This window comes from Antechinus flavipes, chromosome 3, assembly GCF_016432865.1.
Source record: "Antechinus flavipes isolate AdamAnt ecotype Samford, QLD, Australia chromosome 3, AdamAnt_v2, whole genome shotgun sequence".
NCBI lineage: Eukaryota > Metazoa > Chordata > Mammalia > Dasyuromorphia > Dasyuridae > Antechinus > Antechinus flavipes.
The window spans coordinates 600,633,804-600,653,663 of record NC_067400.1 but is presented as its reverse complement, the minus strand read 5'-3'; the positions used below and the strand labels follow the sequence as shown (position 1 = coordinate 600,653,663).

General features: G+C 40.3%; 1 protein-coding gene across 1 annotated transcript; it reads left to right on the top strand.

Moving 5' to 3' along the window:
* The first annotated feature begins 589 nt into the window (after window positions 1-589).
* Window positions 590-1,478, top strand: HES3 (hes family bHLH transcription factor 3). The gene is made up of 3 exons (XM_051990849.1): window positions 590-670; window positions 801-882; window positions 1,057-1,478. Exons 1-3 carry the CDS (start codon window positions 590-592, stop codon window positions 1,476-1,478), a joined length of 585 nt encoding a protein of 194 aa, XP_051846809.1.
* Window positions 1,479-19,860: the final 18,382 nt, after the last annotated feature.

Genomic DNA, 19,860 nt, shown 5'->3' with positions numbered 1-19,860 from the left:
CGGGCCGCAGCGCGCCCAACTCTCCACGCGCCCCGCTCCCCTTAGGTCACCCTGTCCCCTGTTCAACCTTTAGCCTCTCGGAGTGGCTTCCCGGGGAGGGAGGGGGGGAACTTCCCTGGCAAAGATAAGGAATTAGGTCACCGTGAGGCGTGGGGAAGGTCAAAGAGCCCGAGTCCTCCCCACTGAAGAAAGTTTTATTTCAAATCTGCCAGTGGTCAGCAGGCCACCAATCAGCGAGGTGTCCCGGCCTGGCTCACTGTCCTTCCCTCCCTCTTTCCCTTCCTCCCTCCCAGGGGGCGGGGGGCCAGGACCAAAGCGCGGTATTGACATGTTAAATAAGGGCCCCCTATAAAGGCTGGGCAATCCTGCGTTTGCCGCGAGGACCCTATTGCAGCTGCACGGAATCCAGCGAGAAAATGGTTACCGATTCAGCACCTCGGGGGAATCTGGCAGTCTGCAGCTTTCGAAAGGTCTTTGGGATCTGGGGTATGGAGACATGTGTCCCCAAGGGAGGTGGGGAAGGGGACCCAACTTTCTAACAGCTCTATAACGACGGCTTCCCGGGTCTCCTCAGATATCCAAGCCACTAATGGAAAAGAAGAGGCGAGCGAGGATCAATGTATCCCTGGAGCAGCTAAAAACTCTGCTGGAGAAACACTATTCACATCAGGTAAGCTCGGCTTGGGTCAGGCTGGGGCGAGCCCCGTAGACGCGGCTGTCGAGAAGCAGAGCGCCTTCCGGGAGGGGCCAGGGCATTGCCCAGCTAAGCTTCTGCCTCTCGACTCTGGTCTGTCCCGCAGATCCGAAAACGCAAACTGGAGAAGGCGGATATTCTGGAATTGAGCGTCAAATACATGAAAAGCCTGCAGAACTCCGTTCAAGGTGGGTGCGAGAGGCCACAGGCTAGGGGTGGGCTGTAAAGGCTCAAAGGGGCAGCACCGGCAGGGAAATTGTCCCTCCTCGCTTCTTCTTCTCTTCCTCTTGCACTCCCCTCCGCCTTCGGGAAGCAGGACCCTCAGACTCTAAAATGTCCTCATTCCCGAACTCCTCCCTCAGGTGTCCCCCCGGTGTTCACCAGCGCGGAGTACCAGGCGGGCTTTCGGAGCTGCCTCCACGGGGTGAGCCAGTTTTTGCGGCGCTCGGAGACAAGTTACAGCCTGCCCTGCCACCTGCTGCAGGAGCTCGCCCGCGTCGGCCTCCCCGCCGGCGCCCCGGGCTTCAGTACCACGGACAGCGCCGCTCCCCCTTCCAACCCCGAAGCTCAGTCTCCGGCCTTCTCCAGAGGCCCCGCGGCGATGGAGCCTTGGGGTCCCTCTCCCGCGGCCACCGCCCTGCGGCCATCCAGACAGAGGCTTCTCCTCCCTACTGCCCCCAGCACAGCCGGCCCAGTTCCTCCCGAGAGTCCCCGGCCGGAAGTCCAGAGAAACAGCCCCTCCGGAGAGGGTAGCAGAGGGCAGACTGTGTGGCGTCCCTGGTAACCCTAGACCCACGTACTGCCGAAGAAGAGAACTGTAGGCCCAGAGCTGACCGGGTCGGCTGTTGGAAGGCCGCGGCCCCGGAGGTTGGAATCCCTGGGCGCTTCCCGTGCTTTGCTCTGGGGTAACTTGATGTCCCTGACTTTGATGTCCCTTTCTTCTCTCGGTCCGTGGAGAACTGCCTTAAGAGATCATTCTGACTTCAGGGCTGGGGAAAGGGAAAAGGCTCTACTCCCACTTGTGGATAAGGGCCTATTGTTGAATGCTATTTAAGAAGAAAAACAATGACAACTAACTCAGAGTTCGTTCTGAAGGAGTGAAGGTCCTCCCATTTTGGGGAGGGTGGAGAACTGGAATACAAAATTAAGATTTTGAAGGGTGGAGAATAAGCTAGGGTTTTTTTCCCCAGGAAAATAGTGTCCCAGTCACTCCTGGGAGACCCTCAGCAAGCCCAGTTCTAATTCCCAGTAGCAGGGTAGTCATCTCCCCTTTTCAGAGTTTGTACATTTCCTGCATGTGAAATAAATAGAACTACAAATTTGTCTGTTGATCTGTATCTCTATGGTTGGGCACTTCGCTATGAAGGGGACTCATCTGGGCTGACTCATCTAGGTTTCAAAAATGGAGACCAAGCCCCTGTCAATTCCTGGGCTCCCAGAGGAGATGGAGGTTGCAATTCATTTCATCTTGGCTGTGCTGGGTGGGCTGATTGATTTGTGAGGGTGAAACACAGCTCCTATTACAGCACTTATCATCCTTCCACACATACTCAAGAAGAGGAGGCTCATGATCCTTCAACCCAATCAGAGATTCCCAAACTCCAGCTAATTGGTCTCTCTGATCTCTTCCCCTAAAGAGGGCCCTCTCCTTATATATTCCAGTTGTTCTTGGCATCAGGTGCGAGTGTGGAGGAGGGAGGTGGGAGTTCTGGGACTGTGAAGCCTTTTGGTTCTGTGATAGATAGTCAGTGATCCTTTCCCCCTCCCCCAAGGGTGGAGGGTGGCTATGGGAAGCTGGCTCTCTGGCAGTAGCCCAGAGCAGACCCCTCACAGCGAGGAGAATCGCTGCCCCGCCCCTCCATCCATTCAGCTGCCCCAGACTTTTGGTTCCCACCAGCACAAAGCGAACTCCAGCCCACTACCCCCAGAACTGTTGGAACTGAGGGCCCCTCCCCTTAAACCCCACCATCTCCTCAACCCCCAACTCCCAGAGCCTTGTCCGGAAGCTTGATTGAGAATGATTGTCCAAATTTGTTTTGACCCCATGGAGAGGAGGAATACCCCAGGGAAAGGATTTTGGAAGTAGGGATGGAATCTACCTCCTAGCACTTCGATTCTCCCTAACATATCCATCATCTTGCCTAATGGATCTTTGTCTCCTTTTTCTGTTTCCTTCTCTGTCCTTCTAAGAGGAAGGCAACAGAATCTGTAAAATGTAAACTTTTCTCTTTGCCAAGCCTGACTTCAATATGTGTCCGGGCCCCATTCCCTCTCCTTCCTTCCTGCTTTCTTTAGGACTTTAGACCATCAATTATTCATTCTTTGATTGCTCCTTTCCCTTCAGTCTTTAATGACTGGCTCAGCTCCACTTTTCTATGCTCCTTGTAAAATGGAAACTTCTTGATTATGTATATAAATTGCCAGGTTGTTTTTTTCTAGTTGGTGAGTAGGTGGTGGGAGTGAAAAAAAAATAAGATTTGGTCACTGAAAAAAATTAGCTCAGAAATATCACCTCTTAACATAGTGCCTGGCACATAAAAGGCATTCAATAAATCTTGTTGTATTGTATTGCTCTTTCGCCATTCCCTACACATAGTCTATCTCTTAACCAGATTTGCATTTTCCTATTACTAGGTTTTTTGTCATGTCCTTCTGCCCCTCTAATGTCTGTCCATTCATCTCTGCCCGTCAGAATTTTATATATCCTTCAAGGTTCAGGTCTCAAGCTATATCCAAGCTGCCTCTTGCTATAATTGGATTCAGTAGAAAAAGAGGGGGATCTGCAGTTAGAAGACCTGGGCTTCAATACTGAATCTATCCATTATTCAAGGTACATATTTTCTGTGACATTAACTAAATGGCTTAAATTCTTCAGGCCTCAGTTTTCTTATCTGTAAGATGAAGAAAGTAGATTAGATGACTTTGAAGAGCCTTTCTACTTCTAATATGTAAAAGATCAAAAAGATCCCATAAACTATACGAATATAATTACAAAATACTTTTCACACAAATAAAATCAGCAATTAATAATACAAAAAATGACAATTCTATTTAATTTACTTTTGGGAGTCATGTCAAACTACAAAAATTTATTTTATTGAGCTAGAAAAATAATAACAATAAAGATCCCATTATCCTTTTTAAAAGTGGATCCCCTTGATTGAGTATGATCTATCGTTTTTCTGAACCTTCTTGAACTTGATACTTCTTGTTTGTGTTTTTGTTTTTTGTTTTTTTGGGTTTTTGGGGTTTTTTGCTGAGGCAATTGGGGTTAAGTGACTTGCCCAGGATCACACAGCTAGGAAGTATTATTTGATATCAGATTTGAACTTGGGTCCTCCTGACTCCAGGGCTGATGTTCTATCCACTGCACCACCTAGCTGCCCCTGAACTTGATACTGCTTAACACATTTTAAGTCCTGCATTTCTTGTCTTCACCTTTCTGATTAGACAGTAAATTTGATGAGAGTAAATCTGGGTCTTTTCCCACAGACCAGGCACACAAGCAATTCAAGATATCATCCTCCTGATATCATTAAGCTTCTTTGAGAATTCACTTGGAGGGCGAAACAACAACAGCACCTGAGCAACTATAAAGTAGCTGCTCTATTGGTTTTACTTGAATAGGTTTTTAAAGACTTTCACCATCTGGCTCCTACCTCCATTTGCAAACATTCTTTATTATCCTCCTTTCAATTGTTCCATGTTCAAACTAAACAAGACACTGACATTCCATTTCCTATCCCTGGTCTTCACAATGGCTATTTCATTAAACTGTGAACTCCGTGAAACAAAGATCATCTTTTGTTTTTCTTTGTATCACGGATGCTTAGCACAGTGCCTGGCACATAGTAGGCACTTAAATGTGTATTTACTAAGTGTTGACTATATCATCCACTCCACCATCTAGATGAATTCCCAACACACTCCCTCTTAAACTCTTTGGACTTTTTCAGCTGATGTCACCCTGGAACTTTCTTTAATAACCTTCAGTCTTCTAACTCTGAAATCTCAGCATTTTCATCTGCTCCAGTGACACACTGAACCTCACTCATCTCTTCTTTTTTCCTAGTGGCGTGGATGGCTGAGGAGTTCCAGTTTAAAAACCCCTTTTATCATCAGCAATTACCCTTCTATGATCTCCAATTTGTGGAAGGGCCAAGACAAGTCATCTTCATCCCCCTTCCAGCTATCTGGACTTCAACACAATGCTCTTGCCTGAATGCCTTCCCTTTCTATCCCCCTTTCAACTCCCTTTTAAATACACTCTTTTCTCACTAAAAGTAAGCACCTGCAAGGGAATGACTATTTCTTTGCTTTTATTAGTATCCCCAGTGCTTAGCAGTAAGTGGTTAATAAATGTTTGCTGCCTGCCTGTTATTTGCCTTCAAAGCTCAGGAAACCTATCCTGATTCCCTCAGCTACTAATGTACTCCACTCAATGACCTTCTATCTATTTTCTTGGGCAGGTGTGTTTCCTCATTAGAATATAAATTTCTTGAAGGCAGAGACTGACTGTTTCACTTTTTTGTCTTTTAATCCACAGTATCTAACATAGCTCTTGGCAGTAGATGATGAACAAATGCTTATTAAATGAATGAATATACATGGTAGTCTAGGCTCAAATAGCTGACTCCTTCTTCAACTTGACATCTGATCAGCGGCCAAGTCTTTATCATTTGACAACTGCAACAACTTTCACATCAATCTTGTTCTCTTCTGGAGGCCACCTAGTTATCTTAGGCCCTTATTAAATTTTGGCCTGATTAGTGGGACAGTCTCCCCCACCTCTAGCCTCAACCCAACTAGTCATACATCTGCCTTCATCATTTTCCTAAGACTCAGGTCTGACTCCTCAGATCTGAAAATTCCAGTGGCTGATCTGACTGCCTCTAGCCAATTGGTCAGTCAAATAGCATTAATTAAGAATCTGTAATATGGCCACTTCACAACTCTCAGATTAGATAGGATGACAGGAAAAGATAATGATAAATGTTAGAGGGGATGTGGGAAAACTGGGACACTAATGCATCATTGGTGAAGTTGAGAAATGATCCAATCATTCTGGAGAACAATCTGGAACTATGCCTAAAAAGCTATCAAACTGTATGTCCTTTGACCCAGAAGTGCCATTATTGGGTCTGTATCGCAAAGAAATCATAAAGGAGGGAAAAGGACCCACACATGCAAAAATGTTTGTAGCAGTTCTTTTTGTGGTAGGCGCCCATCAATTGGGAATGGCTGGATAAGCTGTGATATATGAAGGTAATGTAATATTATCATTCAAAAAATGATGAACAAGCTGATTTTAAAAAGACTTGGAAAGATTTACATGAACTGATGCTGAGCAAAACAAGCAGAACCAGGAATATATGGTACATAATAACAGCAAGACTGTGCGATGACCATCTATGAAAGGCTTGGTTCTTCTCATTGGTTCAGTGATCTAAAGCAATCTCAATAGACCTTGGACTGAAAATGCCATCTGCATCCATAAAAAGAACTGTGGAGATTGACTGTAAATCAACATATGCTATGTTCATTTCTTTTTTCTGTTTCTCTTTCATGGTTTTTTCCCCTTTTGTTCTGATTTTTCCTCTCCCAATATGATTCATAAAGCAATGGGTATTAAAAATAAATTAATTAATTTTTAAAAAGAATCTAAAATACTCCAGGTACTGTGCCAAGTGCTGGGGACACACAAAGCAAAACATAGTTCCTGCTCTCTGGGAGTTTACAATTGAATGGGGGAAGACAAATTACATACAAGTTACACTAGAAATAATCAACAGGTTCAGAATCATGATCTTTAAGCTCCATCCCCCCCAATTTGACTCTCATCTATTTGTTCAACCATATGACTTAAATTGCCAAACTTTACGTTCCAGACAGATTAGACTACAACTGCCACACCCCTTTTCCCCAACTCTATCTGCCCTTTGCTGCCTTTGTACATTCTGGAGGTTATCCCTCATGTGCACAATGTACTCCCTCCTCATGGCTGTTTTTTAGAAGCCTGATTTTCTTTGGAGGTTCACATTCAGGTCTGGATGGTTACACTAAGTTTCACTTTCTACCAGAAGCTTTTCCTAGTCATCCTTTAACTTAGGATCTTCTCTCTGAGACTATCCTCAACTTATTCTGTGTTTATCTTCTTGGTGGACTGATTGTCTCCCCACATTAGACAATGAAGTCCTTAAGAGTGGGTGTTGTTTTCTGCCTTTCGTTGTATCCCTGACACATAGAAAGTACCTTCTCCATGGAGTCTTTCTTAATTACCAACTGTAGATCACCTTGCCCTTTTTAAATTTTGTATTTTATTAGAAATCTCTCTTTTGTCTCCCTTATACCCCACTTTTTATTAGACTTGTCTGTACTTGTATCCTATCTCCCTTCAGGAACTCTTAATTGGAATATAAGTTCCTTAATAACTTCTGTATCATTTATTTTGTGGGCAGAGAGTGCCTCATCTTTTAGAGCACTTGATTCTCCTTCATCACCACCCCATCACCCCACTCCCCAATCCCCATCAGTCAGTTCCCAAGTCCAATCAACTTTACATGCACAATATATCTCATACTCCCCTTAGGCCTTTCACCTGCATTATTACAAGAGCTTCCTAACTGGTTTTGAGTCTTCTAATTTTTTTCTCTTCAATCCATTTTCTATGAAGACATTAAATTGATAATCCTTATAAAACACAGGTTCTTCCTTGATCAAGAAGCTTCAGCAACTTCCTATTGCCTCTAGGATAAATATAAACTCCTCTTTTTGGTCCTTCATAATCTGATACCAGTCTGTCTTTCTAGATTGATTTCATACTATTTCCCATTTTAATTCCATTCCTCTCCCAAACAGCCAGTTTCAGCCAAACTCCCCTGCTTGTGGTTTCTCACTCATGGCATCCCATATCTTACCTCTCTGTCTTTGTCCAGTCTGTCCCCTAAGCTGGAGTGTTGTCCTAACTCTATTCTACTTCCTGGAATTCCTAGCTTTGAGGTATTTTGATGTATTTTGTGATCTCATTCTGTTAGTGTGCTCCCAAAATAATCTTGTATTTATATAGAATTACTTTATGTACATCTCCCCCACCCCCCAAGTATAATGTGAGCTCTTTGAGGGCAGGAACTGTTTTGGTTTTATTTTTGTTACCTCAGAATCTTGTACACTGTGTAGCATGTCAGATGCTTAGTGAATTAAGTTAGATTATTATATTTTTATTGAATCAAATTGATAGTTTTAACTCCTTCTTCCTATGGGACAGTTTGGTGTTTGAGCAGTCTCCCTTCAGCTCAAAAACAGGAAGAACCATAATAACTCTGGCTAAACCTTACATTGGTCTATGGCCTAGTCCTCATTCCAAAAGTGAAGAAGCTGTGGCTGGAGGCTGGACCTCCTACTCCCTCAATTTTGCCCTTTCTTTTGTGAGACTTCAAATAGCATGTCTGGAAGGCTGACAGCTAAACCCATCCCTATGTAGGGAAATGAGATTTAGAACACTTAGACCTCTTCCAGAGGGAGAAATTTCTTTGGAGATGTTAAACATTAACTGCCAGAGAATATCATCCCTGTGGGGACCCCCAGTCTATCCCAGTCATCAACATGAGACACAATGGACCTTTGTTCCTTCCCTGGACATCAGGGAGTGGAAAAGTTTCCCAGATGTAAGTGCAGGATGATAAAGAGTAAAGAAGCCAAGGAAAAGAACCCCATAGATTTATCTAAAACCAGCTACATAAACTCATGAATCAGCTCCATTCTGGACTAGGAACCAGAAGGCTTAGATTATATTATAATCCCATCTCTGCTATGAATATATCTGATCTTGAGTACATCCCTACCCCTTTCTAAGCCTCACAGAATCAGAGGATTCAGTAGTATTTTATATTCTTCTTTGTTCCAGTCAAATCGACCTGCTCCTTGTACTGAACATTCTTTTCCTACTTTTCTCTCCTTAGACTGTTATCCTATGCAAAGAATACTATCTCCCCTTATCTCTGCCATTTAACATCCTTAGCATCCTTCAAGGTTCAGGTCTCAAGCTATATCCAAGCTGCCTCTTGCTATAATTGGATTCAGTAGAAAAAGAGGGGGATCTGCAGTTAGAAGACCTGGGCTTCAATACTGAATCTATCCATTATTCAAGGTACATATTTTCTGTGACATTAACTAAATGGCTTGAATTCTTCAGGCCTCAGTTTTCTCATCTGTAAGATGAAGAAAGTAGATTAGATGACTTTGAAGAGCCTTTCTACTTCTAATATGTAAAAGATCAAAAAGATCCCATAAACTATACGAATATAATTACAAAATACTTTTCACACAAATAAAATCAGATCTAAGCAATTAATAATATAAAAAATGACAATTCTATTTAATTTACTTTTGGGGGTCATGTCAAACTACAAAAATTTATTTTATTGAGCTAGAAAAATAATAACAATAAAGATCCCATTATCCTTTTTAAAAGTGGATCCCCTTGATTGAGTATGATCTATCGTTTTTCTGAACCTTCTTGAACTTGATACTTCTTGTTTGTGTTTTGGTTTTTTGGTTTTTTGGGTTTTTGGGGTTTTTTGCTGAGGCAATTGGGGTTAAGTGACTTGCCCAGGATCACACAGCTAGGAAGTATTATTTGATATCAGATTTGAACTCAGGTCCTCCTGACTCCAGGGCTGATGTTCTATCCACTGCACCACCTAGCTGCTCCTGAACTTGATACTGCTTAACACATTTTAAGTCCTGCATTTCTTGTCTTCACCTTTCTGATTAGACAGTAAATTTGATGAGAGTAAATCTGGGTCTTTTCCCACAGACCAGGCACACAAGCAATTCAAGATATCATCCTCCTGATATCATTAAGCTTCTTTGAGAATTCACTTGGAGGGCGAAACAACAACAGCACCTGAGCAACTATAAAGTAGCTGCTCTATTGGTTTTACTTGAATAGGTTTTTAAAGACTTTCACCATCTGGCTCCTACCTCCATTTGCAAACATTCTTTATTATCCTCCTTTCAATTGTTCCATGTTCAAACTAAACAAGACACTGACATTCCATTTCCCATCCCTGGTCTTCACAATGGCTATTTCATTAAACTGTGAACTCCGTGAAACAAAGATCATCTTTTGTTTTTCTTTGTATCACGGATGCTTAGCACAGTGCCTGGCACATAGTAGGCACTTAAATGTGTATTTACTAAGTGTTGACTATATCATCCACTCCACCATCTAGATGAATTCCCAACACACTCCCTCTTAAACTCTTTGGACTTTTTCAGCTGATGTCACCCTGGAACTTTCTTTAATAACCTTCAGTCTTCTAACTCTGAAATCTCAGCATTTTCATCTGCTCCAGTGACACACTGAACCTCACTCATCTCTTCTTTTTTCCTAGTGGCGTGGATGGCTGAGGAGTTCCAGTTTAAAAACCCCTTTTATCATCAGCAATTACCCTTCTATGATCTCCAATTTGTGGAAGGGCCAAGACAAGTCATCTTCATCCCCCTTCCAGCTATCTGGACTTCAACACAATGCTCTTGCCTGAATGCCTTCTCTTTCTATCCCCCTTTCAACTCCCTTTTAAATACACTCTTTTCTCACTAAAAATAAGCACCTGCAAGGGAATGACTATTTCTTTGCTTTTATTAGTATCCCCAGTGCTTAGCAGTAAGTGGTTAATAAATGTTTGCTGCCTGCCTGTTATTTGCCTTCAAAGCTCAGGAAACCTATCCTGATTCCCTCAGCTGCTAATGTACTCCACTCAATGACCTTCTATCTATTTTCTTGGGCAGGTGTGTTTCCTCATTAGAATATAAATTTCTTGAAGGCAGAGACTGACTGTTTCACTTTTTTGTCTTTTAATCCACAGTATCTAACATAGCTCTTGGCAGTAGATGATGAACAAATGCTTATTAAATGAATGAATATACATGGTAGTCTAGGCTCAAATAGCTGACTCCTTCTTCAACTTGACATCTGATCAGCGGCCAAGTCTTTATCATTTGACAACTGCAACAACTTTCACATCAATCTTGTTCTCTTCTGGAAGCCACCTAGTTATCTTAGGCCCTTATTATATTTTGGCCTGATTAGTGGGACAGTCTCCCCCACCTCTAGCCTCAACCCAACTAGTCATACATCTGACTTCATCATTTTCCTAAGACTCAGGTCTGGCTCCTCAAATCTGAAAATTCCAGTGGCTGATCTGACTGCCTCTAGCCAATTGGTCGGTCAAATAGCATTAATTAAGAATCTGTAATATGGCCACTTCACAACTCTCAGATTAGATAGGATGACAGGAAAAGATAATGATAAATGTTAGAGGGGATGTGGGAAAACTGGGACACTAATGCATCATTGGTGAAGTTGAGAAATGATCCAATCATTCTGGAGAACAATCTGGAACTATGCCTAAAAAGCTATCAAACTGTATGTCCTTTGACCCAGAAGTGCCATTATTGGGTCTGTATCGCAAAGAAATCATAAAGGAGGGAAAAGGACCCACACATGCAAAAATGTTTGTAGCAGTTCTTTTTGTGGTAGGCGCCCATCAATTGGGAATGGCTGGATAAGCTGTGATATATGAAGGTAATGTAATATTATCATTCAAAAAATGATGAACAAGCTGATTTTAAAAAGACTTGGAAAGATTTACATGAACTGATGCTGAGCAAAACAAGCAGAACCAGGAATATATGGTACATAATAACAGCAAGACTGTGCGATGACCATCTATGAAAGGCTTGGTTCTTCTCAGTGGTTCAGTGATCTAAAGCAATCTCAATAGACCTTGGACTGAAAATGCCATCTGCATCCATAAAAAGAACTGTGGAGATTGACTGTAAATCAACATATGCTATGTTCATTTCTTTTTTCTGTTTCTCTTTCATGGTTTTTTCCCCTTTTGTTCTGATTTTTCCTCTCCCAATATGATTCATAAAGCAATGGGTATTAAAAATAAATTAATTAATTTTTAAAAAGAATCTATAATACTCCAGGTACTGTGCCAAGTGCTGGGGACACACAAAGCAAAACATAGTTCCTGCTCTCTGGGAGTTTACAATTGAATGGGGGAAGACAACTTACATACAAGTTACACTAGAAATAATCAACAGGTTCAGAATCATGATCTTTAAGCTCCATCCCCCCCAATTTGACTCTCATCTATTTGTTCAACCATATGACTTAAATTGCCAAACTTTACGTTCCAGACAGATTAGACTACAACTGCCACACCCCTTTTCCCCAACTCTATCTGCCCTTTGCTGCCTTTGTACATTCTGGAGGTTATCCCTCATGTGCACAATGTACCCCCTCCTCATGGCTGTTTTTTAGAAGCCTGATTTTCTTTGGAGGTTCACATTCAGGTCTGGATGGTTACACTAAGTTTCACTTTCTACCAGAAGCTTTTCCCAGTCATCCTTTAACTTAGGGTCTTCTCTCTGAGACTATCCTCAACTTATTCTGTGTTTATCTTCTTGGTGGACTGATTGTCTCCCCACATTAGACAATGAAGTCCTTAAGAGTGGGTGTTGTTTTCTGCCTTTCGTTGTATCCCTGACACATAGAAAGTACCTTCTCCATGGAGTCTTTCTTAATTACCAACTGTAGATCACCTTGCCCTTTTTAAATTTTGTATTTTATTAGAAATCTCTCTTTTGAGACCTACATGGACTGATGCTAAGTGAGATGAGCAGAACCAGGAGATCATTATACACTTCGACAACGATATTGTATGAGGATGTATTCTGATGGAAGTGGATTTCTCTGACAAAGAGACTTAACTGAGTTTCATTGGAGAAATAATGGACAGAAACAGCTACACCCAAAGAAGGAATACTGGGAAATGAATGTGAACTATTTGCATTTTTGATTTTCTTCCCGAGTTATTTTTACCTTCTGAATCCAATTCTCCCTGTGCAACAAGAGAACTGTTCAGTTCTGCAAATATGTATTGTATCTAGGATATGCTGCAACATATTTAACATATATAGGACTGCTTGCCATCCTGGGGGGGGGGAGGAGGGAGGGAGGGGAAAAAACGAAACATAAGTGATTGCAAGGGATAATGTCGTGTAAAAATTATCCTGGCATGGATTCTGTCAATACAAAGTTATTATTAAATAAAATAAAATTAAAAAAAAAAAAGAAATCTCTCTTTTGTCTCCCTTATACCCCACTTTTTATTAGACTTGTCTGTACTTGTATCCTATCTCCCTTCAGGAACTCTTAATTGGAATATAAGTTCCTTAATAACTTCTGCATCATTTATTTTGTGGGCAGAGAGTGCCTCATCTTTTAGAGCACTTGATTCTCCTTCATCACCACCCCATCACCCCACTCCCCAATCCCCATCAGTCAGTTCCCAAGTCCAATCAACTTTATATGCACAATATATCTCATACTCCCCTTAGGCCTTTCACCTGCATTATTACAAGAGCTTCCTAACTGGTTTTGAGTCTTCTAATTTTTTTCTCTTCAATCCATTTTCTATGAAGACATTAAATTGATAATCCTTATAAAACACAGGTTCTTCCTTGATCAAGAAGCTTCAGCAACTTCCTATTGCCTCTAGGATAAATATAAACTCTTCTTTTTGGTCCTTCATAATCTGATACCAGTCTGTCTTTCTAGATTGATTTCATACTATTTCCCATTTTAATTCCATTCCTCTCCCAAACAGCCAGTTTCAGCCAAACTCCCCTGCTTGTGGTTTCTCACTCATGGCATCCCATATCTTACCTCTCTGTCTTTGTCCAGTCTGTCCCCTAAGCTGGAGTGTTGTCCTAACTCTATTCTACTTCCTGGAATTCCTAGCTTTGAGGTATTTTGATGTATTTTGTGATCTCATTCTGTTAGTGTGCTCCCAAAATAATCTTGTATTTATATAGAATTACTTTATGTACATCTCCCCCACCCCCCAAGTATAATGTGAGCTCTTTGAGGGCAGGAACTGTTTTGGTTTTATTTTTGTTACCTCAGAATCTTGTACACTGTGTAGCATGTCAGATGCTTAGTGAATTAAGTTAGATTATTATATTTTTATTGAATCAAATTGATAGTTTTAACTCCTTCTTCCTATGGGACAGTTTGGTGTTTGAGCAGTCTCCCTTCAGCTCAAAAACAGGAAGAACCATAATAACTCTGGCTAAACCTTACATTGGTCTATGGCCTAGTCCTCATTCCAAAAGTGAAGAAGCTGTGGCTGGAGGCTGGACCTCCTACTCCCTCAATTTTGCCCTTTCTTTTGTGAGACTTCAAATAGCATGTCTGGAAGGCTGACAGCTAAACCCATCCCTATGTAGGGAAATGAGATTTAGAACACTTAGACCTCTTCCAGAGGGAGAAATTTCTTTGGAGATGTTAAACATTAACTGCCAGAGAATATCATCCCTGTGGGGACCCCCAGTCTATCCCAGTCATCAACATGAGACACAATGGACCTTTGTTCCTTCCCTGGACATCAGGGAGTGGAAAAGTTCCCAGATATAAGTGCAGGATGATAAAGAGTAAAGAAGCCAAGGAAAAGAACCCCATAGATTTATCTAAAACCAGCTACATAAACTCATGAATCAGCTCCATTCTGGACTAGGAACCAGAAGGCTTAGATTATATTATAATCCCATCTCTGTTATGAATATATCTGATCTTGAGTACATCCCTATCCCTTTCTAAGCCTCACAGAATCAGAGGATTCAGTAGTATTTTATATTCTTCTTTGTTCCAGTCAAATCGACCTGCTCCTTGTACTGAACATTCTTTTCCTACTTTTCTCTCCTTAGACTGTTATCCTATGCAAAGAATACTATCTCCCCTTATCTCTGCCATCTAACATCCTTAGCATCCTTCAAAGCATGGCCCATCTCCTGATTCCCTAGCATTAGCACTTCCTGTCAGTCTCTGTCTTTCTGTGTATCCCTCTCTGTCTCTCTTTCTTTGTGTCTCTATGTGTCTGGTTCTAGCTCTCCACTATCCTTTCTGTCTCGCTCTGCTCCTCTTCCTTTCTTTTCTCTATCCTTCCCTCTGTGTGTATGTTTTTCTGTCTCTCTCTTGTTCTCTCTCCTTCTTAAGAGTTGTTTGTATTACTTTTTACCTATTATTCCCATGCTTGTATTCCCTTGGTAGGAAAGAAGGAAACAAACAGTTACTAACTGTGTTCTGTACGCCAGACACTATACTAAGTACTATACTAATATTATCTCATTTTATCCTCACAACAATATTGTGAGATAAGTGCTGTTATTATTATCCCCATTTGACAGTTGAGGAAGCTGAGGCAGACAGAAATTAAGTGACATTTAGTAAGAATCTGATCTTGGATTTGAATTCAGGTATTCTTGACTCCAGACCCAGTACTCTCTCCACTGTGCCAACTCACTGATTCTGTACAATAAAATGTAACTTCTTTGAGGTAAGGAATCATGACATTTTTTCTTATTTTCTCAGTATCTAGAAAAGTAATTTTCATATATTAGGCAACTAATATGTGATTGCTGGATTTGAAGTAGACTTAGTCATTTTACAAATGAGGAAAGTGAAACTCATAGAGGATAAAGGGCTCATCCAAGTCTTAAAACAAGTAGTGGGCCACAGTGTGATGATTGGAATCCAAGTATTCTAATTCTAAATCCTTTTAGGTAAAATCCAGGGAAGATAAAATGGTCCAGTTCTGAAACACTTTCATCCTCTAGATAATCCCTTCTTTTCCTTCTTTGCAGGGCTTTTGAGAGACTCAAATGCTAGAACAGACATAAAAGTCTTCTTGAAATGCAAGCTCAAATCTTAATTTGTCAAAGGTCATTTATCTAGAAGGGACTCCCATTGGAGAGAAGGTCCGCTCAGGGAAGGCAAGTGTAATTCACATTAAGATCACTGGGTGGCGACATTGATCACACACAAAGTCTCACACCCATACATACATATATAGATATATTCAACTTCAAACTGGAAGCCTAAGAGGAAATAATGAGATGAGGGAGTGGTAGGAGAAGAGGGTTTTCCTGATGGTTCCTAGCAGAGAGAAAAGGCAAGGCAAGTTTTACTGATTGCTTTTTTCTAAACTCTTTCTTCTCCGGACTCATCCCTAACAGGGACTCTCTGAAGTACCTTGTGGGGTTGAAAGTTAGATTGGGAGCGGGATCCTTGGTTCTGTGAGGGCCAGAAGGTATACAAAAATGTATCATTGACTCCCAAACTCTCTTTTTATTCTTTCTTGGGCTTGTCCACTCCTTTCCACACCTACTTAGCTCTCAGTGCCTTCAAAATTTCCTCGCCTTTCCTAATATAGAAACCTTTCTACAGAGCTCAAATTTTCTATCACCGATAGTAAGCTGAATATCTCCAGCTTGTTAATTCATTGGCGTATTAAATTCAAATTGCCCATAATATAATTGATTGCCTTTTGTTTTCCTCACTTCTCCATTCCTGCAGAGGGCCCCATTTTCTTTTCAGTTACTCAGTTTACAACCAAAGAGTTATATTTGACTCTTAGCTTCCCATTGCTCAAAATTTCAATCAACAGGCATTTGTTAAGCACCTACTCTGTGCCAAGCACTGAGAATATATAAATGAAAGAGATAGAGATCTTTCCCTATACCTCGAAGGAAAAGTGCTTGGTCATCCTCCTTCTCAAAGAGGACCAAAGTGACATCACTAGATCCAGGTCAAAGAACAATGTGTCCACCTGTGTGTGATCAGATCAATATAAGCTCAAAAAGCTTTACCACAGATCGAACACAAATAGTCCATATAAACATTTGGATTGGAGATGTCTCTAATTTTACACATCTCATGGTTCTGCAATTCTGTTTTGCTCATAGAGCACAATCTCTTCCTTTATACAGGAACACTATGCTGGGTGATCTAGTGCCAGTGTCTCCCATGTCTCACAATTGATGCCAGAGACACTTTGAGAGTATCCTTGTATGACTTCTTTTGACTTCGATGCGAGTGCTTGCCTTTTGTGAGTTCTCCATAAAATAGTCTTTTAAGGCAAAAATATATTTGGCATTCAAACAACATGGCCAGCTAGTTGGGGTTGCACTCTCTGCAGTAGAGTTTGGATACTTGGCAGTTCAGCTTGAGAAAGGACCTCAGTGTCTGGTATCTTCCTCTGCCAGGTGATCTTCAGAATCTTTTTTTAAGTCCATTCATATGGAAACAATTCAGCTTCCTGGAATATTGCTGGTAGGCTGCCTAAGTTTCATACTCAGAGGGAAATAATAAAGTCAAACCGCATACACTGAAAATCTCCGAGCAAAATAAGAATTGGTCTCAAATTATGGAAGGGTTCAAAAAAGATTTTGAAAATCAAGTAAGAGAGATAGAGGAAAAATTAAGAAAAGACTTGAGAGTGGTACAAAAGAAAATAGAAAAAGCTAATGAGAAAAATGCCTTAAAAATCAAAATTGGCTAATTGGGAATTGGCTCACTAAGAAAAATAATTCTTTAAAAATTAGAATTGATAATATGGCAGAAACTAGGCATTGACCCACACTTAACACCGTACACCAAGATAAGGTCAAAATGGGTTCATGACCTAGGCATAAAGAATGAGATTATAAATAAATAGGAAGAGCATAGGATGGTTTACCTCTCAGACCTGTGGAAGAGGAAGGAATTTATGACCAAAGAAGAACTAGAGATCACTATTGACCACAAAATAGAAAATTTTGATTATATCAAATTGAAAAGTTTTTGTACAAACAAAACTAAAGCAGACAAGATTAGAAGGGAAACAATAAATTGGGAAAACATTTTTACAGTCAAAGATTCTGAGAAAGGCCTCATTTCCAAAATATATAGAGAATGAACTCTAATTTATAAGAAATCAAGCCATTCTCCAATTGATAAATGGTCAAAGGATATGAACAGACAATTCTCAGATGAAGAAATTGAAGCTATTTCTAGCCATATGAAAATATGCTCCAAGTCATTATTAATCAGAGAAATGCAAATTAAGACAACTCTGAGATACCACTACACACCTGTCAGATTGGCTAGAATGACAGGGAAAGATAATGCGGAATGTTGGAGGGGATGTGGGAAAACAGGGACACTGATACATTGTTGGTGGAATTGTGAATACATCCAGCCATTCTGGAGAGCAATTTGGAACTATGCTCAAAAAGTTATCAAACTGTGCATACCCTTTGATCCAGCAGTGTTTCTACTGGGCTTATACCCCAAAGAGATACTAAAGAAGGGAAAGGAACCTGTATGTGCCAAAATGTTTGTGGCAGCCCTGTTTGTAGTGGCTAGAAGCTGGAAAATGAATGGATGCCCATCAATTGGAGAATGGTTGAGTAAATTGTGGTATATGAATGTTATGGAATATTATTGTTCTGTAAGGAATGACCAGCAGGATGAATACAGAGAGGACTGGCGAGACTTACATGAACTGATGCTAAGTGAAATGAGCAGAACCAGGAGATCATTGTATACCTCAACAATGATACTGTTTGAGGATGTATTCTGATGGAAGTGGATCTCTTCGATAAAGAGAGCTAATTCAGTTTCAATGGATCAAAGATGGACAGAAGCAGCTACACCCAAAGAAAGAACACTGGGAAATGAATATAAACTGCTTGCATTTTTGTTTTTCTTCCCGGGTCCTAGAATCATATCTATTGGCAATCAAAAGAATTAGTCCTGTGGTCAAAAATATCATATCCAGAAAACTTATCTGTAATATTGAACAAGAAAAAATGGACATGCAATAAAATTGCAGATTTTCAGGACTTTCTATCAACCAAACCCGAAATTAATAAAAAGTTTAACATATAAGAGCCACTATCAAAGAGAAATTTCAAGGAACTTACTATGGACAGATTGTTTATGTTTTTTTTTTTAACATGGGAAATGAACACCATATGTTTAAGATTGATATCAACAATAGGACAGCTCAAAAGAAAGATTGGGGCAGAATTAAGGCAAAAATAGTTATATAAATGAAGTGCAGAGGAAGAATACTCACAGAAACACTAGAGAGGAGAGGAGGGCTCATAGTTCTAAAAACCTATTCATATTGGGAATGGATTCAATAGGCAACACTACATATGTACCTCCAAGGGTATAACATCTTCCAAAATCTATAAAGAAATAAGGAGAGAGGGATGGGTGGAAGCAAAGTATGAGGGAAGAAGACAAGGGAGGGATCCATAGGTGGGGGAGGTTAAATAATAGCAAGACAAGTTATAGAGCAGAATTAAAGCAAAGAGTCAGCAGGGAAAAGAAAGATATGAGTGTATTTATGTGGGGGGGGGTATTTGTGTGTATATGTATGTATATATCTACATATATACAAATATATCCTTTTTTAACTATAGCCTCCTTGGGGGTAATGGGAGGGAATAAAAAGGGGGAAAAGAATAAAGCAGAAAACAAAAGAACAATTAAAGGAGCAAGAAACAATGTTTGTTTTTTGCATGAAAAACTTTTTTTAAATGGATGTAAAAAGTTTTTCAATAAACATATGATACAACTATGTACAAAGTAACAGCAATATTGTATGATGATCAGCTATAAATGACAGCTATTTTTAGCTATACAATGATCCAAAAGAAGTTTGAAGGGCATATGATGAAAAATGCTATCCATCCCCAATGTCTGATGTCTGAATACAGATTGAAGCATACTTATTTTAATTAATTGAGGTGTTGGGTTGGACTTTTTTGTCTGTTTTCATTTACATCATGACTAATACAAAAATGTTTTGCATGACCACACATGTATAACCTATAATGATTTGCTTGTTTTCTCATTTGGGAAGGGCGTAAGGAGAGAGGAAGGGAGAAAACACAAAATTTTTAAAATGAATGTTAAAATGTGATTTTACATGTAACTGGGCAAAAATATTAAGTTTTTAAAAATAAAAATATATAAAATAAATGAAATGAAGTAAAAAGACAGGAGAGAGAGAACTGAGAGGATCTGTTTGAAAATAGGGCAATAATTAAACCTGCAAGTGATTCCTCAGCTCATTTTTGTGTTACTGTTTTTAAAGTTTAAAATGATATAATTTGCTATTTAAATTTTTTTAATGTTAAATAGCAAATTATATAATCTTTAAATGATTATATAATTTGCTATTTAACATTAAAGCATTTACAGTAAACATTTGAAGACTGGAGTGATTGAGTAAGGATGTTTCATTCATTACAAATCT